General features: G+C 44.8%; 1 protein-coding gene across 1 annotated transcript in view; it reads right to left on the reverse strand.

The window, feature by feature from the left end:
* Positions 1–26099, reverse strand: part of ABCC5 (ATP binding cassette subfamily C member 5) — a 113193-nt gene that overhangs the window by 83889 nt on the left and 3205 nt on the right. The window contains 1 exon segment of the mRNA XM_014592513.2: positions 25985–26093. Within this exon segment, the coding sequence (XP_014447999.1) occupies positions 25985–26093 (109 nt within the window).

Here is a 26099-nt window from a genome sequence, read left to right on the forward strand (position 1 = left end):
ACTAGATGGTAAAAAAAATCTTAAAAAAAAAAAAAAAATTACGGGATGTAACTAAAGCAGAACATCATAGAGTAAAATTCTTTTTTAAAAAATAATTATTTATTTTTTATTTATTCATTCATTTATTCTAATTTGACCAGAGAGAGACAGAGAAAGATATAGAGAGAGACAAAGTAAGAAAGCAAGCCACCAGGTCCAGGACTCGAACTATGGTCGGACATGTGGGAGTGTCCAGCGCCTTAACCACTACACCACAAAATTATTTTGTTTAACTTTATTTATTTTGACTAGAGAGGGACAGAAAGAGAGGAAGTGAGAAACCAAGCTGCCAGGTCCGGGTGAGTATTGGATGTTATTTGGGCATATTCATCACTTGGAGGAAAATTACAGAGAACTCTTAGACTCGTCTCTTACTGTTTCCTTTGTCATGTTCACTACCATGCTGCACACTCCTTTCCTTTTCTCAAAGGCAATGCAGGTTAATTACGTCCAATTGGAAGTTGAAGAGAAGCTACTAACTGACACAATTATACAATTGCTTTATTATGTCAAAAAATAGCATATAACATAAAAAGAGCCATTTTAACCATTCCTTAGGTTTCTTTCTTTCTTTCTTCCATAAAAGAGAGAGGCAGACAGAGCGACACTGCACCTCGGTCTCGGCCAGCCTGGGTAACATGCATGTCCACCTGGTGTGGTTCCTCCGGCGTGGACTCAGGGCCTTTTCCCTGTGGGTCTGACTGCATTTCCACTGTGCCACCACGCACCCCTTCAATTTTAACCACTTCGGTGAGCGATTCCGAGCCACTGACTATATTCACCATGTTGTACAACCATTGACCATTTATTTCCAAAATAATACGGCTCTTGAAATAGGGAAACTCTCAGGCTGACCCTATAAGCTAGTGGTTAAGGGAGCTGCATCCCTTCAGTGGCATGGTGGCTCACTGTGGTAACCTGCACCACCCACAGTTGGAATCCTGGCCGCAGTGGCTTGAAAACCATGCCAGGTGTGTGCACATGCATGCCCCACACCCCAGCAGGAAGGAAGAATGGAGAAGGGGTGTGGTGTGACCACATCCACTGGAGGGTGCTCTCCTCCCTTTCTTTTTCTGTCTCTCTGCTGAGTGTGCATGTCCTTGCACACTTAAAGAAAAATATATGGACACTTTCTTCAAATTTAATTGAGGTTAAAAATATGCTCAAACTATAATTTGAGCTTGGCAAACAGCTCCACTACCAATTTGTATAATGAATGGAGAACTCACTTTTTTCTTTTTAGAATTATTTTACTTGACTGATTTATTTATTTAGTTAGTTCGTTAATATTTATATATTTGACCAGAGAGGGTGAGAGAGAGAGAGAGAGAAAGCTGCCAGGTCTAGGACTCGAACCATGGTCAGCCATGTGGGAGTCCAGCACCCTTAACCACCACACCACCTGCCAGCCCCGAGATCTCACTTCTCTTCTGACAGCATGTGAAGTATATAAAACAGCTTCATATTATGATTCAAACATTAGCTGGCACTGAAATCACTTTACAGTACTATCTTACACCCCCACACGCCACATCTACATGGGGCTCAGTTCTTCCACATCCTTGTGAGAATTCAGTCCTGGCATTCTTGTTCGTTTGTTCGCTTCAGCCACTCTAACCGGCGTGGTACAGCGGCTCCCGGTGGTGACCTGCACTGCCCTAATATATGTTCTTATCTGTCACCCACCTATTCTTTTTGATGAAGTGTCTGTTCAAATCTTTCGCTCATTTTCTAAGTGGATTGTTTTCTTAGTGTGAGTTTAGAAAGTTCTTTATATATTCTGGATTCAAGTTCTTTGTCAGATGTGACTTGCGAATATTTTCTCCCATTTCATGGCATGTTTTTATCCTCTGCACATGGTCATTTACAGGACAAAATCTTTCAATTTTGGTGAAGTCTAATACTTCTTTTTCTTTTATGGATTGTGCTTTTAGTGTCATGTCTAAAAACTCTTCATCTAGTCTGGTGCGTGAAGACATTTTCCTATGTTTGCTCCTAAAGTTTTATAGCTTTACATTTTACATTTAGATCCACAGTTTATTTTCAGTTAATGTTTGTATAAAGTGTAAGGTTCAGGTAAAGATTTTTTTTTGCTGATGGATATTCAATTATTCCAACACCATTTGTTGAGAAGACTACCATCTCTCTGTTAAGTTGCTTGAGTACTTACTGGGAGGTTTCAAAAGTTCATGGGAAGGGACCAGCAGTTAGCATAATGGCTATGTCGCTGAACTCCCATAGTCGACCGCAGTTCAAGTCCCGGACCCAGTGGCTTAAACTCACGCTGGGCGCGTGTGCGTGCGTGCCCAAGATCCCGAGAGGAGAATGGAGGGGAAGGGATTGCGGCGTGGCCATCTTCCCTAGGGGGTGATTTCTCGCTTTCTGTCTCTCTGTCTCTCTCTGTCTGGCGAACGCATGCACCCTATAGCAAAAACCTCTCCAAAAGAAAATAAATAAAAGTTCATGGGAAGTGCTTAGTGTAAAAAAAAAAAAAAAGTCAGGTATTGATTTCAAAAATTTTTTGCACCAAAGTAAATCCACCCTTCAATTCCGTTCTCCCATAGCATGCACAGCCTCTTTACATGCCACGGGGCGGCGCGTCTGTGCAGGCGCATTTCTGGACCTACTCCATCCATCTACTGTCTCGCCCTCACCGACATGACGGACTTGACTGCTGTAGCTATAAAGCGGGTCTCGAGAAGTCGATTCCTTCGACTTTGTTCTTCCTTTTCAAATTGTTTTAGCTATTCCAGTTCTTCTGCCTTTCCAGGTAAACCAAGTTCAAGACTTTGGCAGAGTTTTATTAAATTAATAAATAAGTTTTGATGTTTTATAAGCCTCAGAAAATCACAACTTTGTATGCCATCCATTAGAATACTTACACGAGAATGGTGTATTAGCACTAAGAGGAAACTAGAATCTTTTTCCACTCATTTTCAACAAATAAGTTACTAAGCACCTCCTACTTGTAAGACTTCCTGTGTGTATAACAACACACTTATTTCGTTGTCTTCATCTCTAGAATGCCCGGGGGCAGTTCTCACCCACGCCTGTGAATAACAAAGTGAATGGACTTAATAAGGAGAAGCAAAAGTCCTCTGACTGCCTGGGCTTTGTCTCTTCACTCTCTATATAACAGAGTCACACTCCACCACTCCTGGGTACTAAGTTATCCACTGAATGCCACACTCAATGGCTCTGTAAGAGGACTCAAATGAGAGTCAGCAAGCAAGGCTTCATTCCCCAGGACTGTCCTGAGTACCTCGAAGGCATTATCAAACGCTTCTTTTGATTTTAGAAGGCATTCCGTATAATTTATCCCAATAAAGATAAATCCCTAGTAAAGTGGCAGGAATGGCACTACTCCTCAAATTTTTCATGTAAAGATAAAACATGGAGTGGAGGTTCCCTTAGTAAGGGTCTGGTTTAGTCTCCATCACTGGATCAATCAAAATTTGTCACTTGGGACTAGCAGTTAGCATAATGGCTATGTCGCTGGACTCCCATGTAGTCCACTTTGGTTCAAGTCCTGGACCCGGAGGCTTAAACTCACGCCAGGCGCGTGTGCGTGCGTGCCCAAGATCCCGAGATGAGAATGGAGGAGAAGGGATTGCCACGTGGCCAACCCCCCTTGGGGGGTGATTTCTCTCTTTCTATCTCTCTGTCTCTCTCTGTCTTCCTGGCGAGCGCACACACCCTATAGCAAACAAACAAACAAACAAACAAACAAAAAACAAAAAAAACTCCAAAAAAAATTTTGCCACTCTAAGCAGCACTTTCCAAGTCATATCCTGTAGGGATTGGCCACGCTGAACAAGCATGGTGACCTTAGGACACACAGAAACTTCGGGTTAGTAAGCTTCATTTGCATGGCAGTGAGAGCATTAACACACGAATATGCTAGCTACGCATATTGCAAAGCAGTATGTGTCTAAGGAAGCCAGTGTGTTGTTCAGATTTCACACCAATAGATTAAAAAAAAAAAAAAAACAAGCTTTGCATTGCATTTCCTCTTCCCCCATTTTCTGCACTATAAAATAATAAACCTGGTTCAAAGTCGTGTCTTTCTCCATCAAAATGTCAGGCCCACCTGATCCTCCCTTTTCTATACCTTTGCTTTGTGTGTTTATTTTTATCTCTAAGCTTTAGCCCCCAACTCAAAAAAACAAAAAACAAAAACCAAAAACCTGCGATTGCCAAGCGGGTCCGACACTATTTCACTTCAGCTGTCCTTTCCTGAACGTCTTCCCAAACTGTCGGTCCTGTCGTATCGTCACTCACCGCCTGTCAGAAAATGAAGTAACTAATGGCGATAGGAGGACCTGACAAGACCCTCCCTTGTTGAAGGAAACAGCCCTGTTCCATAATTGCAAGCAGCTCGCTCAGAGACTGACCTCTCAAAACCATAAGCACAGATATTTAACTGTTGGCAAGAACTCTAAGAAGTTAATATTGAAAGAATAAAAACTAAAACCAGGAGAAAAAAATTCTCTTATTCCAACAAAATCTCTTTTCTCTTATGACCTTAAAGTATTAAGACCTTCCCATAGGTAGGATTAATCCAGTTGGAGACCAGAGTGAAGAACAGCAATTTAGAACATGGATTTTGGCAGACGTACATTTGAATGCTGAATCTGCCACCAGCCCTCAGGATGCCCCAGGATCACTTTCAGCTTCAGTTTACTCATTTTTACAACGGTGCACACACTGCCACAGAGACTTGAGAGGAACTAATGGGACAGTAGCAAAGTATTGGGTATATAATAAACATTTCATCGATAGTAACTATACTGCACCAACTTACTCATCTGACAAACTTTAGGGCTTATCTCAACTAAGTACTAATTACTCTTTCCTTCAGCTTTCCCAGCTCTTTTAGATCAGAAGTTTATTCCCACGCTCCTGTCCTCCCTGCATCTCTCACACTGTAGGAGGAGGAGTCCGTAAGAGCTCTGGAGAGAAGATGGCTTACTGTTAACTAAGAATCTTCATATTGCCTCACAGTCTACATTATTATAAGTTCATGCTACATAATATACCACTAAGGAGACCTACTTCTTTCTTCCTTTCCTTTCTCTCTCTCTCTCTCTTTCTTTCTTTTCCTTTAATAAATTTTTGCTATGGTGCCTGTAAGAGACAGAGAGATGGAAAGCAAGGAACCACTCCAGGGGGTAGAGGGAGGAGACCCTCTTAACCAACCACTTCTGTTTAGACTCTACCTGTTCTGTTCACCATTCATGGTATAATAAACAGTTATAGTTTCTATTTCTCTTTCTGGATTATTTAGAATAAATTCCATTGTAGGATTACAGGATTAAAGAATACAGCTTTTAGCAATAAGACAGTACCCAGTTTGCCCCAGTTAACTTTATTATGGAATACACACTGTAGTATCACTGCCAAAGAGAACTGCTGTTAACTGCAGTACTTTTGGTACTCATTTGTTAACCTGAGGCTGCAGCTACCCCACCACCCTGGGAAGTAAGAGACAGAGGGAGCTACAGCGGCCTTCCGTGCTTAGAGCCCAATCTCATGACTAGCATGTATCTGTACATGCAAACCGTTCACTTGAAGGTGATAAGAAAATACGCACAAGTTAATTTATACCAAATCAACAGAGCAGTTACTCTGTGCCAGCCACCGTTCTAAGTACTTTACAGGTATTAACTCGTTTATCTTCCTAACAACCAAGGCCGGGGAAAGCAGGCCTGTCAGTGTTGAGTAGGAGCAGGGATCTGAACCCCAGCTTGAGTTGAGCTCTTAATCACTGCGCTGTGTGCCTTTCACAGAAACAAGCAAAGAAGTCGGCACTGTACAGACGGTCTCAGATGTACCTTCGTAAACAGCTCCCCTCTCTTCCCCAGGGCTAGTACTAGACTCAAATAAACCATGACTTCAACTCTGACTTGCCTAACTAAGGTCATTCCAAGTAAGCCAGTCAATCACAATTACACAATTAGAAAAGTGTGTAAACTACTTTACTTAATTGCAAAAATGCACATTCCTAATTGTTTCTGAAGGAGAGATGAGCAGCTGCTAGAAGACAGATACATTATAGACTTATATTTAAACATAAAATAAAAGCATCTGCCTCACATTTGTAACCATACACTTGCCGTTTCACTTCCCTTCCTCGCTAGGCATTCTAACGATGCCTACATGGCTGAGCATGCCAGGAGAAAAGAAAGCATCTGTTTAAAGGTAAAAATACACACAGCCTGCTACATTTAGCATTCTATAAAGTGAGTTATCAGCATTCTACAGCGGAATCGATTGAAAATGGAAATTAACCACAAGAAAAGACTTCATCTAGTCAGGCTTTAAGGGGCTTCCTCTATCAAAGCATAAAGAACAAGGGTGGGAAGCTATGAGTCAGTAAACATTGTTGGGACAGATACACAGGAACACCAGATTGGAGATGAATTAACACATCCGGGCTTCACACCATACCTGAATCCATCGGGAATTAAGGCTGAAAAGTTACGTTACAGTGATTAAATCAATGTAAGAGCATTAATTAGCATATTCATCCAGCTATGGAAGGGAAGTAACCGTCCATTCCCTCTTAAAAGTCATGAACTTATCAAAGCGAAAGTGAGATGACTTTAAATATAAAAAGCAAAACTTCTTTGATACTAACTCAAAGAAGTAACCTAGTAGATAATATAACAATGTATTTCAAAATTAGGGCTCTAGAGGGATCAGCAGTTAGCATAATGGCTATGTCGCTGGACTCCCATGTAGTCGACCACGGTTCGAGTCCCGGACCTGGTGGCTTAAACTCATGCCAGGCACGTGTACGTGCGTGCCCAAGATCCCGAGAGGCGAATGGAGGAGAAGGGATTGCAGCGTGGCCATCCCTCCTGGGGGGGGGGACTGATTTCTTGCTTTCTGTTTTTCTGTCTTTCCCATGAGCGCACACACCCTATAGCAAAAACCTCTCCAAAAAAAAGGAAAAAAATATTAGGGCTCTGGAGCCAGCAGGTGACATGGTGGTTAGGGTCGCTGAACTCCCACATGGCTGACTGGTTCAAGTCCCAGATCTAGTGGCTTGCTTTCTCACTTTCTCTCTGGTTAAATTAAAAATAAATAAATAAATAAATAAAGTTAAATAAAATAATTCTTCTAAAAAAATCCTGTTGTTGTTTTTGTCATAGGAAGCATACACTCGCTGGAGAGGGACAAAGAGGGAAAGTGAGAAATCACCTCCTGGGGGAAGGCCACGCTGCAGTCCCTTCTTCATTCTCCTCCTGGGATTTTGGGCACACATGGCCATGCATCTGGCGTGATTTTCCAGCTGCCAGTTCTGGGACTCAGACTGCAGTCAGCCGTGTGGGAGTCTAGCACCTTAGCCACTATGCCACCAGTATGTGATTCTGTTGTTGCTTTTAATTCATTCATCAACACACATTTGTTCAGGATCTACTGAGTGCTCACAGTGTTACATACAGGAGAGAACAGACCCAATGTCACCAATCAAAAAATATAAATTAGGGAGACCAGCAAATGGTGTAAGGATTATGTTACTGGACTCCCACATAGTCAACCGCGGTTCTAGTCCCGAACCTGGCAGCTTAAAAGTCATGCCAGGCACATGTACATGCATGCCCAAAATCCCAAGAAGAGAATGGAGAAGGGATTGCAGCATGGCCAAACCGCCCAGAGGGTGATTTCTGTCTCTGTCTCTCTGGCGAGCATATGCACCCTATAGCAAAAATCTTTAAAAAATAAAAAAATAAAAAAAATAAAAAATAAAAAGAAAGAAATGGAGCTAGCAAGTGGCATGGTGGTTAAAGGCACTGGATTCCCACATGGCCAACCATGGTTTGAGTCCCGGACCTGGAGGCTTGCTTTCTTGCTTTCCCTCTCTCTCTCGCTCTGTATCTGTCTGGCCAAAATAAAAAATAATAACAAAAAATGGAATTAAATAAGTAATTCTAGAAAGAAAGACAGACAGAAAGACATAAAGAAAGAAAGAATTAGGGCCAGCCCTGTAGCCTAGTGGAACCAGACTCCACGTGGCCAACCACCATGATATGAATTCCAGCCTCAGTGGCCTGAAACACAGGCTGAGCACTTGTGCCTGTGCTAAGACCTCAGCAGGATGGGAGGGACGGAGACAGGACTGCGGCGTGACCGCGCCCCACCAGGAGGTGCCTCTTTCTTTCCCTCCTTCTCTCCCTGTCCTCTCTCTGGCAAGTACACATACTCTCTGGCAATTAAAAAAATATATATAGGGAGCAGCAGATGGCAAAATTATTATATCACTGAACTCCCACATAGCTGTCTGCAGTTTGAATCCCAGACCCGGTGGCTTAAAACTCATACCAAGCACACGTGCATGAAGGCCCAAAATCCCAAGAGGAGAATGGAGGAGAAGGGATTGCAGTATGGCCACCCCCGGGAGGTGATTTCTCGCTTTCTGTCTCTGTCTCCTTCTGTTTCCAGCAAGTGCACATGCCCTAAAGCAAAAATCTCTCTTAAAAAAAAATATATATATATACACACACACACACACACACATATATAAACTTACATGTGTGTATATATAATTTTTAAAATAATTACTTATTTAATTCCATTTGTTATTTATTTATTTAAGATTTGAGTAGAGAGAGAAAGGGAAAGGGAGAAAGCAACCCACCAGGTCTGGGACTTAAACCACAGTCGGCCATGTGGAATCCAGTACCTTTAACCACCGTGCCATATATAATTATATTTTAAGATACAACTGATGTACCTTAACAAAATTAGAGATAAAATCTAACTGGGAAGGAGGGGACTGTAGACAGACAGACATCTGAATATCAAACTGATTTCAATATCCCATCAACAAGAACTGAGGAGAGCAGACAGGTGATTTGCAACATTTTACATACTCTGTGTCTCCCTAATTATTTTTTAAATTATTTCATTTAATTTATTTATTTCAATTTGTCCAGTGAGTGACAGAGCAAGAGAGAGAGAAAGTAAGCCACCAGGTCCGGGACTTGAACCACAGTCCGCCATGTGAGAATTCAGTGCCCTTAACCACCATGCCACCTTCTGGCCCCTGTGTCTCCCTAATTTTACATTATAAAAAAATTTTTTCCAAAGGAAGAAAAATCATTTAAACCCAACAGCGACAACCACGTCTCTCACTTCCTCTCTCTCTCTCTCTCTCCCCTCAACCCCCCACTTTGGTAACTGCACATGCCCTATAGCAAATTTTAAAATACTAATAATGGTGAATTTCAATAGCATATTTTATTTAACCCAATACAAACAGTATTATCTTTAAAACACATAATGAATACAAACATTATTAATGAGCTACTTTACAAATGAGAGAGTTCTTTTTTGTACTGAATCTTTGGACTCCAACATGCAGCTCACCTCAGCACGGACTGGCCACGTTTCCAATGCTCGCTAGCCACATGTGCCCAGTGGCTAGCTACTGGGCAGTGTAGCCCAGCACTTCTCGAGTGAAGTGCTTCTGTGTCAGGGGACACCGGCAGTACCTGGAGACACCTTTGGCTGTCAGCACTGAAGAAGTCCTGCTAGCTCTTCTGTATAAAGGCCGGGGTGCTGCTGAACACCCTACAATGCACAGCCCTCACCACAGAGAGCTGTCTGGGCCAGAATGTCAACAGAAGGCAGCCCTAAACAGCTAACTAGCTAGCACAGCTACCACTCCGCACACGCTGGTCTGCAGGAACGTATTTTATAAGGACATTGTTTTTTTAATGTTATGACGCTCTAAATCCTTTTTAGAAATAACTTCTTAAAGCTTCTTCCGAGAGGAGAGGAGAGGAGGGCATCAATTTCTCTCAAGGAGCGTAACAGAGCAGAAGACCATGGCCCGACAGCCCAGCCACACAGAGGCATCCGCAGTGCTTGGCCTGTTCCAAAGGGAAAAATACTGAGAAAAACATCCAACAGGGAGCTACGACTGCCGTCTGTATTGTCCCTGTGACTGCGTGGCTAGGAGACATTGAGCATTTTCTCCCTACCAAGGTGATGGCGATGGGGCAGGAGTACACTGGAGAACCAAAAAGGAAACTGAAATTGAGATCCCGTGCAGGTTCAAACAAAGGACAGGGACACACACGCTCACGGCGAGCCCATCTGGTGAGGGAGACAAAGGACACCCGACCCATAAGCAAGCAGGGCTGCTCAGCAGTGGTGTCCCCTGCGCTAACGCCACCCTCCTGGCTGCGGTAACTGGCACCAGCACGCTCACAGCCACTGCCTATCAGGGTTCCCCCACCTCAGTCTAACACGCTGTCAGAGCACTCTCCCTCCACATCGAGGGCCGGGGCTCGAAATGATTCCCTGAGCTGCGAGATCCAGTCCCTTCCTGACGGCAGGGCCACAGGGCAGCCTTCCTGAGCCTGGGGCCTGGAGACGTGTCCAAGCTGCTCCTGAAAGCAGAGAGGGCAGGCATCAACTGGCAGAGGCAAGGCGCTTGGCGGCTTCTGGGGGGATTAAAGGTACTCCTGGGTGGCACGTCAGACCCCACAGCAGTCCTCTCCTCCCCCCATTCACGGACCTCACAAACAGAACGGCAGCCTCTGTTCACAACCCTTCTGGCCCCAGACAAGCTTTTCTGTAGATAACCAGGCCCACGGCTGCCTAGAAAGACAGACTTTTAAGGGCAATGGTTGTACCATCAGATATGGTTCTCAAGAGACTCAAAATGTTAAAAATTAAATTAAAAAGAAGAAATTAAAATTTGCTTTAAAATGAAAAAAGGAGCTCATATCCTCCCAAGACCAGCTGACTTCAGGCTTTACTGTTCCGTCTCCCAGCTCTCACATCCGCTCCCCATGGGGGGTAACATGATCATGACCGTCCTGAACTCTGCTGAAGAACTTCCAAACAGCAGCCCAGCAGTCAAGAGGTCAGCAAACTTCTAGAGCCTAACCGTCTCTGGAAAGAAGCAGAAAGAAGTCAAGGGCCGACTATTCACAGCAGAGACTTCGCCAGCCTGCGTCACCACCCAGCAGCTGAACTAAGCTGGGAAGGGGGCTGACCTGTGCACCCTCGGCTGGCCCTCTGTGGCCCTGCTGCCTCTCTCAGGCTGATGACCAAGGGTAAACGCAGAAGGCCCACGGAAGCAGCTGCACACACCACCACGGTGAAACCAGGGCTTCTTCACAGCTGATAATCTAGCATTATCTTATAATAAAAAGCAGGAATTTGAGGGCTTTTGGTTGTTTCATAAGCTAAATTCCAAGGAACTCATTCAAAGTTCCTATTCTACTATAGATCTGAGATTAACTTTGTTAACACCATGATAAAGTTTCAAAGGATTAAACTGAAAATTAATTACAGAGAGCAAAGAAAGGACCTACAGGAAACACTTAGAGACCCCTGGCTAAGAAGACAGAAGAGATTTTATTCCACGAGCTCTAGATGCAGGCTCCCAGTGCAGGCTGCACATCAGAATCACCAGACGAAATTTCAAACACCCAAGCCTGGGTTCTAGCCCAGATAGGCCCCTAGTAGCAGCAGATTTTTGCCTATATATTTATTTATTTATTTATTTATTTCTTCCATGAACAAGAGACACACAGAAAGAAAAAGAGAGAGGAAACAGAAAGAAGGGACAGATAGCACCCCAATAGGGTCTTGACCCCTCAATCCGCTGCCCACTTCCACCAGCCCCAGATCATGGGTGCACACAGAGAAGCCTCCTCCCAGGGTCAGCCCTGCATGGCACTGCGGGCCACTGCTGTGCCACCACCTGGCCCCAGCTCGTCAGTGTTCTTCAAGGGACTTCAGTATGCAGCCTGGCCTGAAAACACTAATTTAGGGGCCAGCAGGTGGCATGGGGGTTAAGGTGCTGGACTCCCACATGGTTCAAGTCCTGCACTTGGCAGCCTGCTTGCCCCCCACCCCTCTCTTGTGAGTGCACATGCCATGACCTACAGCAAATGTAAAAACAATAATAATAATAATAATAATAATTTAAAAAAACACATTGATTTAGATAGTGGAACTTATGAATGTTGGTCTTTTATAATACATCTGACAAAAATCCTTCAGCAAGATTTTTAGGCTTAAGTTTTTAAAAAATGTCAAAGTGAAGTGTAATTTGCAAATAAAATATCCTTCGGTGACTAATACAATGTGCATGAAATGTTAAGTGCTTGGTACAAGGCATAAGGGGTTCCATCACGTGACATATTACCACAGAGCAGGCCAGAACTGCTGACTGTGGAGAGAAGCAACACGAGGTTTAGAGGCAGGCAGCTTGGCTGGGTTTTCCTTCTTTTTTACTGCGAGCATTTAAGAAAACTAAGTGACTATTCAATACCATATCTGCAAAATACCAACTAAAAGTAAACAGAGGTTATAAATGTCATGGAATTTTCTTATTTTAGTTTTAAAATTTTTACTTATTTCATCCATGAGCAAGAAAGAAAGACAGCATTCCTAAGAGACTAAATGTCTGTAAGGTTCTTGAAAATAATGTATATAGTTATATTCTTGATTTGATTGTCACACTCCACATACATGCTTTGGAAAACCATAATGTATACCATGAAGATATATAGCGAATAAATATAAACAAGAAATTAAAAAAATGTCATGGCATGCCTAGTGTACTCAGGGAGGTCTCTAGATGTGAACCTGGAACTTTCCCGCGTAGGTCTCACTGAGCAATCACGCTTCACTACTGCGCCACTGTGTAGCCCAGCTCCTGGGATTCTTAAAAAGTCCAACTATAACCACTTATCATAGCCCATCTGTGTAGTTTAGTTCAAAAGCCCTAGTAGGTCTATTCTATGACACCCTATAGACTTCATAACAACACAGGAATCCTTTTAGGCAAGATTTGCTTTGGAAAACAAACATACCATTGCCACACTGTTGAAGTCCGCCGGCTGTATGCTGCCTCTGGCAGTCCAACACACTACACAAGGAGAGTGGGCAGCAACACCATAATGCCAAAACCGGGAGCCAGGAGCTCTGGTCGAAGACATCTAACCCCAGAAATAGCATCACTACGAGGCACACCCAGGTCTAGCCCAGCCTGCAGGTCTTCACCTGTAGGGAAGTGAGGCTAAAGGGGAACCGAGCAGGATGGCCCTAAAGGTCCCATTCACCTTTAAAAGAAAAAAAAACTTTACATTTAACTGTTGTACATATTTATGGTGTATATTTGTCCCGACCCGGGGGGGAAGGGTCGCGTCGTCTACTGTGAGCAGCACAGAGACGACGCGGTGTCACAGCTCTTCAGGGTCTCCCAAGTTGTCTGGAGATGATGCAGTGTCAGCTCTTCAGGATCTTCAGGGTCGTCTGGAGACTGCGCGGTGTTTCAGCTCTTCAGGCTCTTCAGTTGTCGTCTTCCTGGTCATCGTTGTCTGGCTACTGTGGGCCAGGTATCCTAGTTATATACACTCTGGTGGGTTGTAAACGGTGGGCCCTGATTGGTTGTAAATGGTGGGCCGTGATTGGTTGTAAACAGTGGGTCCTGATTGGTTGCTTTTGGACAAATCATGAGGTGCCAGATATGCAAATTTGAGGGATTCTAGTGGCCAATCAGAGCAAAGTTTCGAAGGTCAGGTTTTTGGAAGGGAACCAATCATGGTAATTGTTTGCTCCCTGAGAAACCTCGGCAGACTCGCCTGTGCGCAGCCTCCCACATATATTATGGTTTTACAAAGCATGTCTGTGGGGTCAAGTATATTTCCATATACATCGTTGTCAACAAAAACCCTTACATTCTTTTGTCTATTAAGTCCTTTTTCTCTGAGCTCCTCCCACCTATCCTTTACTGTCTACCACCATCACACATGACTCTGGGATCTACACCTATCCTCCCTACCATCATATCTTCAAAGCTTTTGATTTCTGTAATAGAGTACATTTAGTATATACTGAGCAGGGATATACAATGTTTGTCTTTCAAAGTCTGGCTTATTTCACTAATCATTAAATCTTCTATATTTATCTACTTTCAATGAAATGACAGTCTTGGTGTTCTTTTTTTTTTAATCTTTTTTTTTTTTTGGAGAGGTTTTCGCTATAGGGCACATGCGCTCTCCAGACAGAGACAGATAGAGACAGAAAGCGAAAAATCACTCCCCAGGGGGGATGGTCACGCCGCAATCCCTTCTCCTCCATTCTCCTCTCGGGATCTTGGGCACGCATGCACACGTGCCCAGCGTGAGTTTTAAGCCACCAGGTCTGGGACTTGAACTGCGGTCAATTACGTGGGTGTCCAGCAACATAGCCATTACGTTAACTGCTGGTTCCCAGTCTTGGTGTTCTTTATGGATGAGTAGTATTCCATAGTGTATATGTGCCACATTTTTCAATCCAGTCATCAGTTGCTGAGCACTTAGACTGATTCCATGTCTTAGCAATTGTGAATACTTCTGCAATAAACATGGATGTGCAAGCGTCTTTCCACATGAGTGTTTTCCAGCCTTTTTGGTAAATTCCAAAGAGCTGGATTATTGAGTTATATAGTAGGTCTATTTGTAGATTTTTTTTGAGGAACCTCCATATTGATTTCCACAGTGGATGTACTAATTTACATTCCCACCAACAGTGGGTTCCCTTTTCATCATAGCCACACTAGCACTTGTTCATAGTTGTTTTTTTTTTTTTTTTTTTTTTTTTTTTTGATCACTGCCATTCTGATTGGAGTTAAGTGAAATCTCATTGTGGTATTGATTTGCATTTCCCTTATGATATGAGATGCTTTTGACCATTTGTATGTCTTCCTTAGAGAGTTGTCTGTTCAGCTCATTTACCATTTTTTTAAGAGATTTTTTTGCGATAGGGTGTGTGTGCTTGCCAGAGAGACAGAGAGAGAGAGAAAGTGTGAAATCAACCCCCAGTGTTGATGGCCACACCGTGATCCTTTCTCCTTCAGTCTCCTCTTGGGATTTTGGGCATGCACGCAAATATGTCAGGAGCAGGACTTGAACCATGGCTGACTACGTGGGAGTCCAACAATGTAACTATTACACTATGTGCTGATCCCTCATTTGCCCATTTTAAAATTGGATTATTCATTCTTTTTCAGGTAAGTTACTTGAGTTCTCTGTATATTTTGGTTATCAATCCCTTACCTGAAGCATAGTTTGTAAATATTTTCTTCTATCCTATGAGTTTGTCTCTTCACTGTATTTATTGCTTCCTTTGCTGTGCAGAAGCTTTTTAACTTTATATAATCCCACTTGTCTACTTTTGGAATTGTTACCTGTGCTTTAGGGGTCTTAATTAAGAAATCTTTGCCTAATCAAATGTCTTCAACTGTTGCTCCTGTATTTTCCATAAGTAGTTTTACAGTTTGAGCTGTACTGTTAGACCTTTGATGCATTTGAGTTGATTTTTGTTAACGGCGAGAGAAGTCTAGTTTCATTTTTCCACAGATAGATAGCCAGTTTTTCCAGCATCATTTGCTGAAAAGGCTCCCTTTTCTCAACTGGATTGTCTTGTCTTTTGTCAAATATCAGTTGGCAGTATGTTAAGGCTTACTTCTGGATTCTCTACCCTGTTTCATGATCTTTATGCTTGTTTTTGTGTCAATATAATGCTGGTTTTTGTTTTTTGTTTTTTGTTTTTTTTTTGAGAGAGAGGTTTTTGCTATAAAGCGTGTGCACTCACCACACAGACAGAGAGACACACACAGACAGAAAACGAGAAATCACGCCCCAGGGGGGGATGGCCACGTCGCAATCCCTTCTCCTCCATTCTCATCTCGGGATCTTGGGCACGCACACGCGCCTGGCATGAGTTTAAGCCTTCGGGTCCAGGACTCGAACCACAGTGGACTACATGGGAGTCCAGCAACATAGCCATTACGCTAACTGCTGGTCCCAATATCATGCTGTTTTGATTACCACAGTTTTGTAAAATATCTTGAGGTCAAGTATCTCCTATTTTATTCTTTTTGCACAACATATGCCTTAGTAACATGAGGCCTTTTTTACTTTCAGACAAATTTTATGATTTTTTTTCTATTTCTGTGAAAAATGTCACTGGTAATTTGATTGTAATCACACTAAATTTGTAGATTAATCTGGGTAGAACTGACCTTTCAATTATATAGATTTTTCCAATCCCAAAACATGGGATGTCTTTCCATTTTTTTGGTATCACAGTGAATTCCTTCTTTCAGTTTTTCATGGTTTTCCTTGTAGAGGTCTTTCCCCTCTTTGGTGAGTGTGTGTGTAGCTATTGTAAATGGAATTGCTTTCTTCAATCCAACCTCAGACTGTTCATTGTTCCACCCATCTATTTAAAGTACACAGTTAGTCATGCTAACTCCCTGAGTAGGCTTTGGTAAATAGAACCTTTCATCTGGTATCTAGTAACAGAATTAAGTTGATTCTTTGAACAACTAACTCAGAAAATAATCTTAAATACTTAAAGCATATATAATTATCTAATTGTTAAAATAGGCTAACTCCCTAAAAAGGAGGCATGGAGGGAAAGGATAGACAAGTTTAATTCTGTTAATTAGTGAACTTCAGTGCACCAAATTAACTTCACGTTGGTCCATAAGTTCGATACTGACAGCTTCAACCATTCTGAAGACTTCTGGAGGCCCTGTTTCCTGACTCTGGCATTGGTCTTCTTATTTTTAATTAAGAGAGAGGGGGAAATGCTGAAACATTAAAGAAAGCATTAGCAGAGTGCTGCCTAAAAGTGGGACCAAGATTTCAATGAAAAAGTTTTTCATCAGTTATTTATAACTCCCAAGTTACCTAAACAAAATAAAGACTTAGGCACTTACAACTGCATAAAAACAGGAAGCTAGTTCCCTTCTGACAGCAAGTGCCTTTAACTCCTGCCAACGGGCTCTATTTATTTCCCTATAGAAGGCTTTGCTAGGAAAGCAGCAGCAGTCTTGTGCAGACAGCGTAAGAGAGCTCATGATCGCGGCAGCAGGCCAGCCCTGGGAGCCCCAGCAAGCTGTCGTGCAATCTCTGAGCAGCAGAGCCACCTGGGCTCCGCACCAATAGCAGCACTGTTGTCATCTCCACCAGAGAGCTCTAGGCTGCTATTGGAGACCAACGCCTGGCAGCAGGCCAGGTACCGTAGCACACCCAGTGATGACTAAAAGCCTTATAAACCTTTATGGATGTCTACAGGGAGAGAAAAAAGCAGGTGTTCTTACTTATCTAACACTGTCCAAAAAATCTGCTGAGTCACTGGTACCAAACAAGAGAAAAGGAATGCAGAAATGTAAATACTAATCTCTTCATCCTGCTCTCCCCCCTAACACTTAACAGCAAGTAGACTAAGGTGATATGCCTGACTCTCAAAACACAAAGGCATTGACCAATTCATGTACCCTTAAACCATTAAAAAAAATAAAAACTCTTAGGGTCAAATTTCTTTAAAAGTGTAAAGTACTAGGGGCAGGCATGGTAAAGGCATTGGACTCCCACATGGCCAACCATGGTTTGAGCTCCAGACCCAGCAGCTTGAAAATCATGTTGGTGCATGTGTGTGCGTGCCCAGAATCTTGAGAGGAGAATGTATTATGGCATGGCCATCCCTCCCACGGGGGGGTAATACCTCACTTTCCCTCTCTCTGTCTCTCTGTATCTCTCTCTGGCAAGTGCACAACAAAAATAGTATCTTAAAATAAGCGTAATGAAACCAGCAGATGGTGTAATGGTTACATTGCAGGACTCCCATGTATTCGACCACAGTTCGAGTCCCAGCGGTTTAACACTCACACTGGGTCCATGTGCATGCGGGCCCAAAATTCCGAGAGGAGAATGGAGGAGGGACTGCAGTGGGGCCTTCCCCCGGAGGGTGATTTCTCACTTTCTGTCTTTCTCTCTCTCTGGTGAGCACACGAGCCCTACAGCAAAAATCTCTCAAAATGAAGTGTAATGTCCTAAACAAAACTATCTTATGAAAACAACAGCTGCCTCTGGGTAGAGAGAGTGAGGGTGATTATTTTTTCCGCTACAATCTCACACACTTTGTACATTTGCCAGAGCGAGCCCATATTTCCTCCATAATACATCTTAGTACCGTCTATGGTAAGACCTTAGACCCACATCCTTGACTCTAGCATGTAACTCAAGCTCACCAGGACACTTCATATCACTAATTATGCCAAGTCCAGCCAGGGTTCATGGTCAGCCTAACACGGAACTAAGAAAGCATGACGTGAAGATCCCTGGGATTGATGAGTGCTCGCTCTGCCGCCTTTCCTAGCTGCAGAACATTCTAACTTGGTAGGAAGGAAACTGAGCAGCGGTGCACTTGTGAGTAAGGGGAACACTGCAGGAGCAACAGTGCGTGCACTTCGGCCGACTTCCGCTTCTTTAGCAGCGGTGCACTTGTGAGTAAGGGGAACACCGCAGGAGCAACAGCGCATGCACTTCGGCCGACTTCCCCTTCTTCGCTTTCCTTCCTCCTTCCCTAGATTAGACATGCCAGGGAAAAACAAGTCACCCTTAGCTTTGTCCTGAGCACATGAGAAAAACAACCCACCACAATAAAAAAAAGCTTATGACAGCTCTGCTTTGCTACGATTAAAAGTAGTCTAGGGACCAGCGTGGGGCATAATGGTTACATTCCTGGACTCCCATGTATTCAATCGCAGTTCGAGTTCCAGACCTGGTGGCTTAAAACTCACGCCAGGCGCATGTATGTGCATGCCCAAAATCCTGAGAGGACAAGGGAGGCGAAGGGATTGTGGCATGGCCATCCCCCCTGGTGGGTGATTTCTTGTTTTCAGACTCTCCAGCAAATGCACATGCCCTAAAGCAAAAATCTCTTTCAAAAAAAAAAAAAGTGGAACGTAACTAAAATCTAAACGCCTAGGCTTATTATGCAAGAACACACTCACCTCCGTATCTGTACTCTCATGCGCTTTCTGCTTGAAGCCAACAGGCTTCCTTACAACTCTTTCTTCTGCCTGGCCTATTCTTCATTTCTCTGAATTCTACCTATTGCTCAAGTCTCCCACCAAATGCTCACCTCCTCCTGAAGTCTTCCCTGAGGGAGAAGTACTTTTTCCTTCTTATTAATTCCCACAGCACTGCGACCTCTGTACACGTCTCCGAGGTTAAGCCTCTACTAGAGGGCAGGGAGTCCTGCATCAACTTCTCTTTATCTGACCAGACCAGACCACTGGGTCCAGTACTGGGCACACACCTTAGGAAGTGTTCAAATGTTTTAATAAAAAAAAAAATGAATAAACATCACATCTCACAAAAAGAAACCAGGGCTTACGGAGTCATATGATCTACAGATGCATACACGAACACCGCCAGAAAAGCACCGTGCCTGAAGAATCCCACCTCAGCGCAGTTCGGCACTAGGGAGTGGCTTCAATATAAACCTTCGTGCTAACTGAAGTAACGCCAGGCTGACGTCAGTACTTAGGCTCAGAGGACTGGCAGCGACAGAAGACACCTCTGTTAATTCTTCAGGATTAAAAGATGTCTGCTAGCACCAACAGATGGCATAACGGTTACGTCACTGGACTCCCATGTAATCGACCATGGTTTGAGTCCTGGACCCGGTGGTTTAAAACTTAGGCCGGGCGCGTGTGCATGCTTGCCCAAAATCCCAAGAGGAGAAAGGAGGAGAAGGGATTGCGGTGTGGCCATGCCCCCAGGCGGTCATTTCTCACTTCCTGTCTCTCTCTGTCTCCCTGGCGAGTGAGCATATGTGCTGTATAGCAAAAATCTCTCTTAAAAATTTTTTTTAAATAATTTTTAAAAACAGAAGGATGTCTGCTAAGCATCAAACTGTGTGGCCACAGCACGAAGTTTACAGTTCTAAAGAAGGGGGAGGTGTGCAAATGCATTCTTTTAAGCCCAGCTCTTTCTAAGCACATGGGAGAAACCACAAGTATCTGAAGATGTGACCGATTAAAGGAATTTTCCCAAAGAGTATTTCAAAAGGAAGGTCTGGCCACAGCAGTAAGACGCGGGCATAGGAAGGTGGTGTGCAGGAAAGGGCACTGGCCTATCTAAAGCCAGCACTCGCTCGGGGTGCTCCAACTCCTCCGTAGGCAGTTTCCTGCCCAGATGTCAAAGGCTAGTGACGGTAAACGAAACCCTGCTGTCCAGGGAAGAGCCACAGCCGCGTCCTTCTCTTTATCTCTGAGGGACAGTCCCGCCTGGCATCTGGGAGGTCTCGTCCCAGACTCCTCTACAACAGTCAGTGACTGCTTACTTTAAAAACAAAACAAACCAAGATACTGTATTAACTGAGCATTCTACTTCCCAACTTAAATGATCCATTTTTATACTACCCTAAACTGGAAAAACTTTTGTCATATTTCTGGTTCCTTCTATCTGTCAACTTACAGGAGCTGGGCCCATGATAAATATATCTGAGAAATGTTGGTTTTTGACAGACTGTAGTCAAGAAAATTCTACATGGTATGTGAACTTCTAAAAATACTTAATAGCTATGTATTTGGTATTCATTTTAATGTATGTTCAAAAATGGGCTTGGGAAAAACATTGATATTATTGCTTAGGTCAAGGCTGAGCCAAAAAAAAATAAACAAAAAAAAACAAGTAGAGTAAAAGAAATACTCTAAGAAAATAAAGTTCAGAGAGTATGAGGACACAGGAAAAACAGGGAACCAGTACGCAACTTTAATAGCTTAGAAAACATGAGAGAGTGATAAAAATAAAACTCTGTGGACTGCTGAAATTTTACCTAAGTGGGTTTTTTTAAGAATTATTTTATTGAACTTTATCTATTTATTTATTTTAATTTGACCAGAGAGGGACAGAGTGAGAGACAGAGAGGGAAAGTGAGAAAGGAAGCCACTGGGTCCAGGACTCAAACCGTGGTCGACCATGTGGGAGTCCAGTGCTCCTAACCACCACACTGCCTGCTGGCCCCCCTGTTATTTTATTAGTCTTCCTCTTTCTTCGAGGTAAGGCTTTGATGACTCGGAGCAAACATGCCATCAGAGTGGCTGACTCGATCGTTGGGGGGGAGGTGCGGGGGTAACTCTTAGCTCTCTGCCGACAGCTTGCAGGTGGCCACGGCGCACCCTGATGGCCATTCTACTCAGAGAGGACCCTGTCCCCAGAAGTCACAGCCCACACACTGGCTTCAGTCTCCAGCTTCCCTGCTCCGCCTGCTCGTTCCACGGACTACGGGACACACTGACGCCCCGTCTTCCTCACCTCTCTCTCTATGCTCCCTGCTGATCGCTTCACTGGATGCACTTCAAATTCAACACATTCTTCTTTTTTTTTTTAACAGAGAAATTTTTGCTATAGAGCATATGCACTCACCAGAGAGACAGAAAGCAAGACATCACCCCCCTGGAGGGGATGGCCACACTACAATCCCTTCTCCATTCTCCTCTCCCCAAATCCCCAAATCTCCTTCTCTTCCTGTATGTCTACTAAGAGTTTTAAATCCTTACCACTGATGCCAGATACCCCAATATCTCCTTTCCCTCCCAGGGAAGCCCCTCGATCTTTCTGCTCCTCATCCTCGTGCCTATGCTTTCAAACAGACGCCTGTCTCTCTCACACAGACGGACACAGCAGGCTCCTATACGTAGCTGCTTCCTGTATTTTGCCTCTCCTCTTCTTTCTGCACTGCTTCAAGACTGATCTTTCTAAGATAAAAATCTAGTAAAAATATCTTTTTTCAGTCCACATCAGTAGCCACTAGGGAAAGGCAAATGAAAGCCACAAGGAGGTATCAGACACACCTACCAGAGGGGCTAATGCGGAAATTCTAACTACAGGCGAGAATGCAGGACGGCTGGATCACTGCTGACGGGTCCGTAAAACAGTACACCTACTCTGGAGAAGAGGACTGCAGCTTCCTACAAAATTAAATAGGCACTTACCATATGACCCAGCAACTGCAGTCCTGGGCACGGATCCAGAGAAGCGAAAGCTTATACTCACATAAAATCCTACACACGAGTGTTCAAAGCACCTTTTCTTTGTAACTGCCACAGACTGCGAATAACCCCGTGCCCACAAACTGTGGTATATCTACAACGTGAATGCCACTCAGCAGCAGAAAGAACCACTGACACACACGACAAGTGAGGTGGCGAACGGAATCCGGCGGAGGGGAAAGAGCAATCACATAGCATTCTTTTCCCTTTTTTTTTTTTTTTTTGACAGCACATGCGTTCCGGAGAGACAGAGACATTGAGACAGAAAGCAAGAAATCACCCCCAGGAGGGGATGGCCACACGGCAATCCCTCTATTCTCCTCTCAGAATCTCGGGCACGCGCGCACACACGCCCGGCGTGTGTTAAGCCACCAGACCGCGGTCAGCTACGCGGAAGTCCAGCGACCTAACCATGATGCCACCTCTGGGTCCCTTACATAGCATTCTTACGACGTCAACATTACAGAGATGGGGAAAGGACAGGTAGCGGACAGAGACTGTGGGAGCAGGGAGAAGTGCCCATGGCTAAAATGATGGCATCAAAGATCCCTGTGATGAAGTTTCTGTTTCTTGACTGTGGTCAAGAAATCAAACCATCTACACATGTGAAAAAATGGCATAAAGGCCCAGGTGCCCACATACACACATAAATGAGTGCAAGTGAAACGTGAAATCCTGGGCCAGCAGGTGGCAAGATGGTTAAGGCAGCTGGATCCTACAACAATTCCAAGTCCTGGACCCAGCAGCTTGAAAAACATACGAGGCGTACATGCACGTGTGTCCAAAGTCCTGCAAAGAAAAGGGAGGTGGGGGGACTGCATCGTGGCCATGCCCCTGCAAGATGATTTCTCTCTCCCCCCACCTGAGCACAAGCACTATAGAGCAGACCGGAAAATAAAGAACGTGAACCTTAATCGTCGTTCCGTATCCGTGCCAGTCAGCAGCCGGTCATACTCTCCTGTAGTTACGTAGGGTTACCACTGGGAGAGACTGGGTGTGGCATATCTCTCCCCACGTAACTTTTCACAACTGCATATACGTGTACAGTTATCTCAGTTTTCTAAAACAATTATTTTAATTTTTTATTTATTGCCATTATTTTATTTTACTTTTTTTAAAGAGAGGTTTTTGCTATAGGGCATGTAAGCTCACTGGAGAGACGGAGAGAAACAGAGAGACAAAAGCGAGAAATCACCCCCCAGGGGGGTCTGGACACGCCGCAATCCCCACTCCTCCAGTCTCCTCTAGGGATTCTGGACACGCACACACACGTGCCTGTTGTGTGTTTTAAACCCCGGGTCTGAGATTCGAACCGCAGTCAACCACGTGGGAGTCCAGTGATGCAACCATTACGCTATCCACTGGTCCCTTATTTTACTTTTTTTTTAAAAGAGAGAGACAGAGAAAGGGAAAGTGAGAGAGCAAGTGGCCAGGTTCAGGACTTGAACTACAGTCAACCATGTGAGAGTCTGGCCTCCTTAACCACCACGCCACCTGCTGGCCCTCAAAGTTTGTTTTTTTTTAAATCTCACTGGCAGGAGGGGCCAGCAGGTGACATGGTGGTTAAGGGCACTGGACTCCCACATGGTCGACTACGGTTCACGTCCTGGACCCGGCAGCTTATTTTCTCACTTTCCCTTTCTCTCTCTCACTCTGTCCCTCTCAGATAAAATTAAAATAAATATCTAAATAAATAAAGTAAAGTAAAATAAGTCTTAAAAATAAATAAATAAAATCTCACTAGCAGGTCAGCTGGTGGCATGGTAATCAAGGCCCTGGATTCCCACACGGCTGACCCCGGTTCTAGTCCTGGATCCAGAAGCTTGAAAATCACACCGGGCACATGTACGTGTGCACCCAAGATCCCGAGAAGAGAAAGGACACTGGAAGGGACTGTGACATGGCCACCCCCTCTGGCGGGGATTTCTCACTTTCCCTCTCTCCGTCTCTCTAGGGAGCACACACACCCCAGAACAACAAAAACACTTTCCCTCACTAGTAGGGCCAGCAGGTGGCACAGAGGTTAAGGCACTAGATTCCACGTGGTTGACTGCACTGTTCGATTCCCAGACCTGGCAGTTGAAAATCATGCCAGTTGCGTGGATGTGCCCAAAATCCCAAGAGGAAAATGAAGGAGAAGGGATAGTGGCATGGCCAACCCCCAGGGGGTGATTTCTCACTCCCCTCTCTGCCCCGCCTCTGTCTCTCTGGCAAGTGCATGCACCTACATCAAAACTTAATAAAACAAAAACAAATCTCACTAGCTTCCAGTGGTTGCCCAATGCCCACAGTAAAAGTGTCTGTAGCATGGCATGCAGAATTTTTCCTGACCTGCCCTCTCTTTACACATCCTAGTCTCTGGATCACTCATTTTAAGAGCTAACATCTGTTGAGTACGGTCCACATGCCAGGAGCCACGATGAGTATTTTACCTTTGTTATCTCATTTAGGCCGCGGCGACAGCCCGAGGTAGGCACTGCTGTCCCGACCCCTTCCATACAACCACTGAGCCCTTCCCTGTGGCGCCAACGTGCCAGCACTTCCCCCACACGCTGGGTCTCTGCTTCTATTGCCTAGAAGGCCTCCTCACCCAGCCACCCTTCAGAGCCTTGCTCAAGGCTGCCTGGGCAACTTTTCCCAGACGTAACTGTTATTCAGAGATGGTCGTATAATGAGAAAATGCAGATTAAAAAAAGCAGCAAGTCATGTCAGGCCAATGAGATGCCAACACTGGCTGCGAAGTCCACACCCTTCTCAAGTTCTCACATAACAAACACACAAATGCGGACCTCAGCTTCCTCATTCTGGTCACCCATTCTGCTTTATTAGTTTCTTTTGCAACTTCTTTCCCTCAGGAAAACAATTTCAGGGCTAACCTTCTAGCCTAGCGGTAAAGGCACCAGATCTCACGTGGCCGACCAGATTCCAAACTGTAGCTTGAAAAACACAGCGGGTACGCGTGCATCTGGGCCCCGAATCTCAACGAGATGGAGGGATGGAAGAGAAGGGACGGGGCCTGAGCGAGCCCGTGGGAGGGGGCGCTTTGCTCTCTGTGTCTCTGTCCCTCTCCAGAGGACTTTGCTCTCTGTGTCTCTGTCCCTCTCCAGACAGAGGGACAATTGAAAATACACTTCCTCCACTTTGCCATGCATCTGCATTATTTCTATTAGAGGAAACTAGATTATTATCTAAAGAAGACTTAACGTTTATGAATGCACTTGAAAAACTTCCTGATCACCCTACAGCTACCCGCGACTGTCCCAATCACCCTCTGAGATCTGAGTGAGTCTCTCAGGACGGTTTATATTTCAAACACGGACAACAGAGGCAAAGGGAAACGACGACTCTTGCTGAAGGGTCAGTGAAGCTTCGTGGTTCCGATGCCCTCCGATCCCCTCCGATCCCCTCTGATGCCCTCCGATCCCCTCTGATGCCCTCCGATCCCATCCGATGCCCTCTGATCCTCTCTGATGCCCTCCGATGCCCTCTGATCCTCTCTGATCCCCTCCGATGCCCTCCAATGCCCTCCGATGCCCTCCGATGCCCTCTGATCCCCTCCGATGCCCTCCGATCCCCTCTGGCCCTCTCTGAAAGCCGCCCTCCCTCAGGCAAGGCCTCCAAAGGCACAGGCTGGTGAGCGCGAGAATGCTACAGGAGAAGGAGGGGGGAGGCCGAGAGCTGGCCTCTCCTTCCACCCACGGAGAGCGCAGGGCACCGATCGACGGCTCCTTCCAAGTAACTGTAAATTCTTTTCAAGTGTGTTTGTCAGTCCTTCCAAGTAACTGTAAATTCTTTTCAAGTATGTTTGTTTAAGGCTTTGCCACAACATGATCCGCTCCGGCAGTCTTCCTGCCGGCATCATGGGTGAGCCCGCGGGTGCACCCAGGGTGTTCAGGGCAAGCCAGGATCCAAACCCTGAGCCTCCAACGCTCTGGAGCAGCTGACCACCAGCACTACCGCTGTTGGGCCCAACGCCAAGAAGGAAACCGACTCCTTCTATACTGCATCATACGAAAAGAACAGAGTGTGGCCTAGTGCCACAGCAGACACGGGAGGACTCGGGGAGGGGGCACTGACCGGTCGCGATCTCCTGAACTTGGATCCCTCGCGGTCTCCGTGCGGCCCGGGGGGCCCGGCTCTCTCCCTCACGCTTCTGTAGCCAGGACTGGGGATGATGTACTCTTTCACTATG

Source organism: Tupaia chinensis, unplaced genomic scaffold, assembly GCF_000334495.1.
Source record: "Tupaia chinensis unplaced genomic scaffold, TupChi_1.0 Scaffold000708_1, whole genome shotgun sequence".
NCBI classification, from domain to species: Eukaryota; Metazoa; Chordata; class Mammalia; order Scandentia; family Tupaiidae; genus Tupaia; species Tupaia belangeri.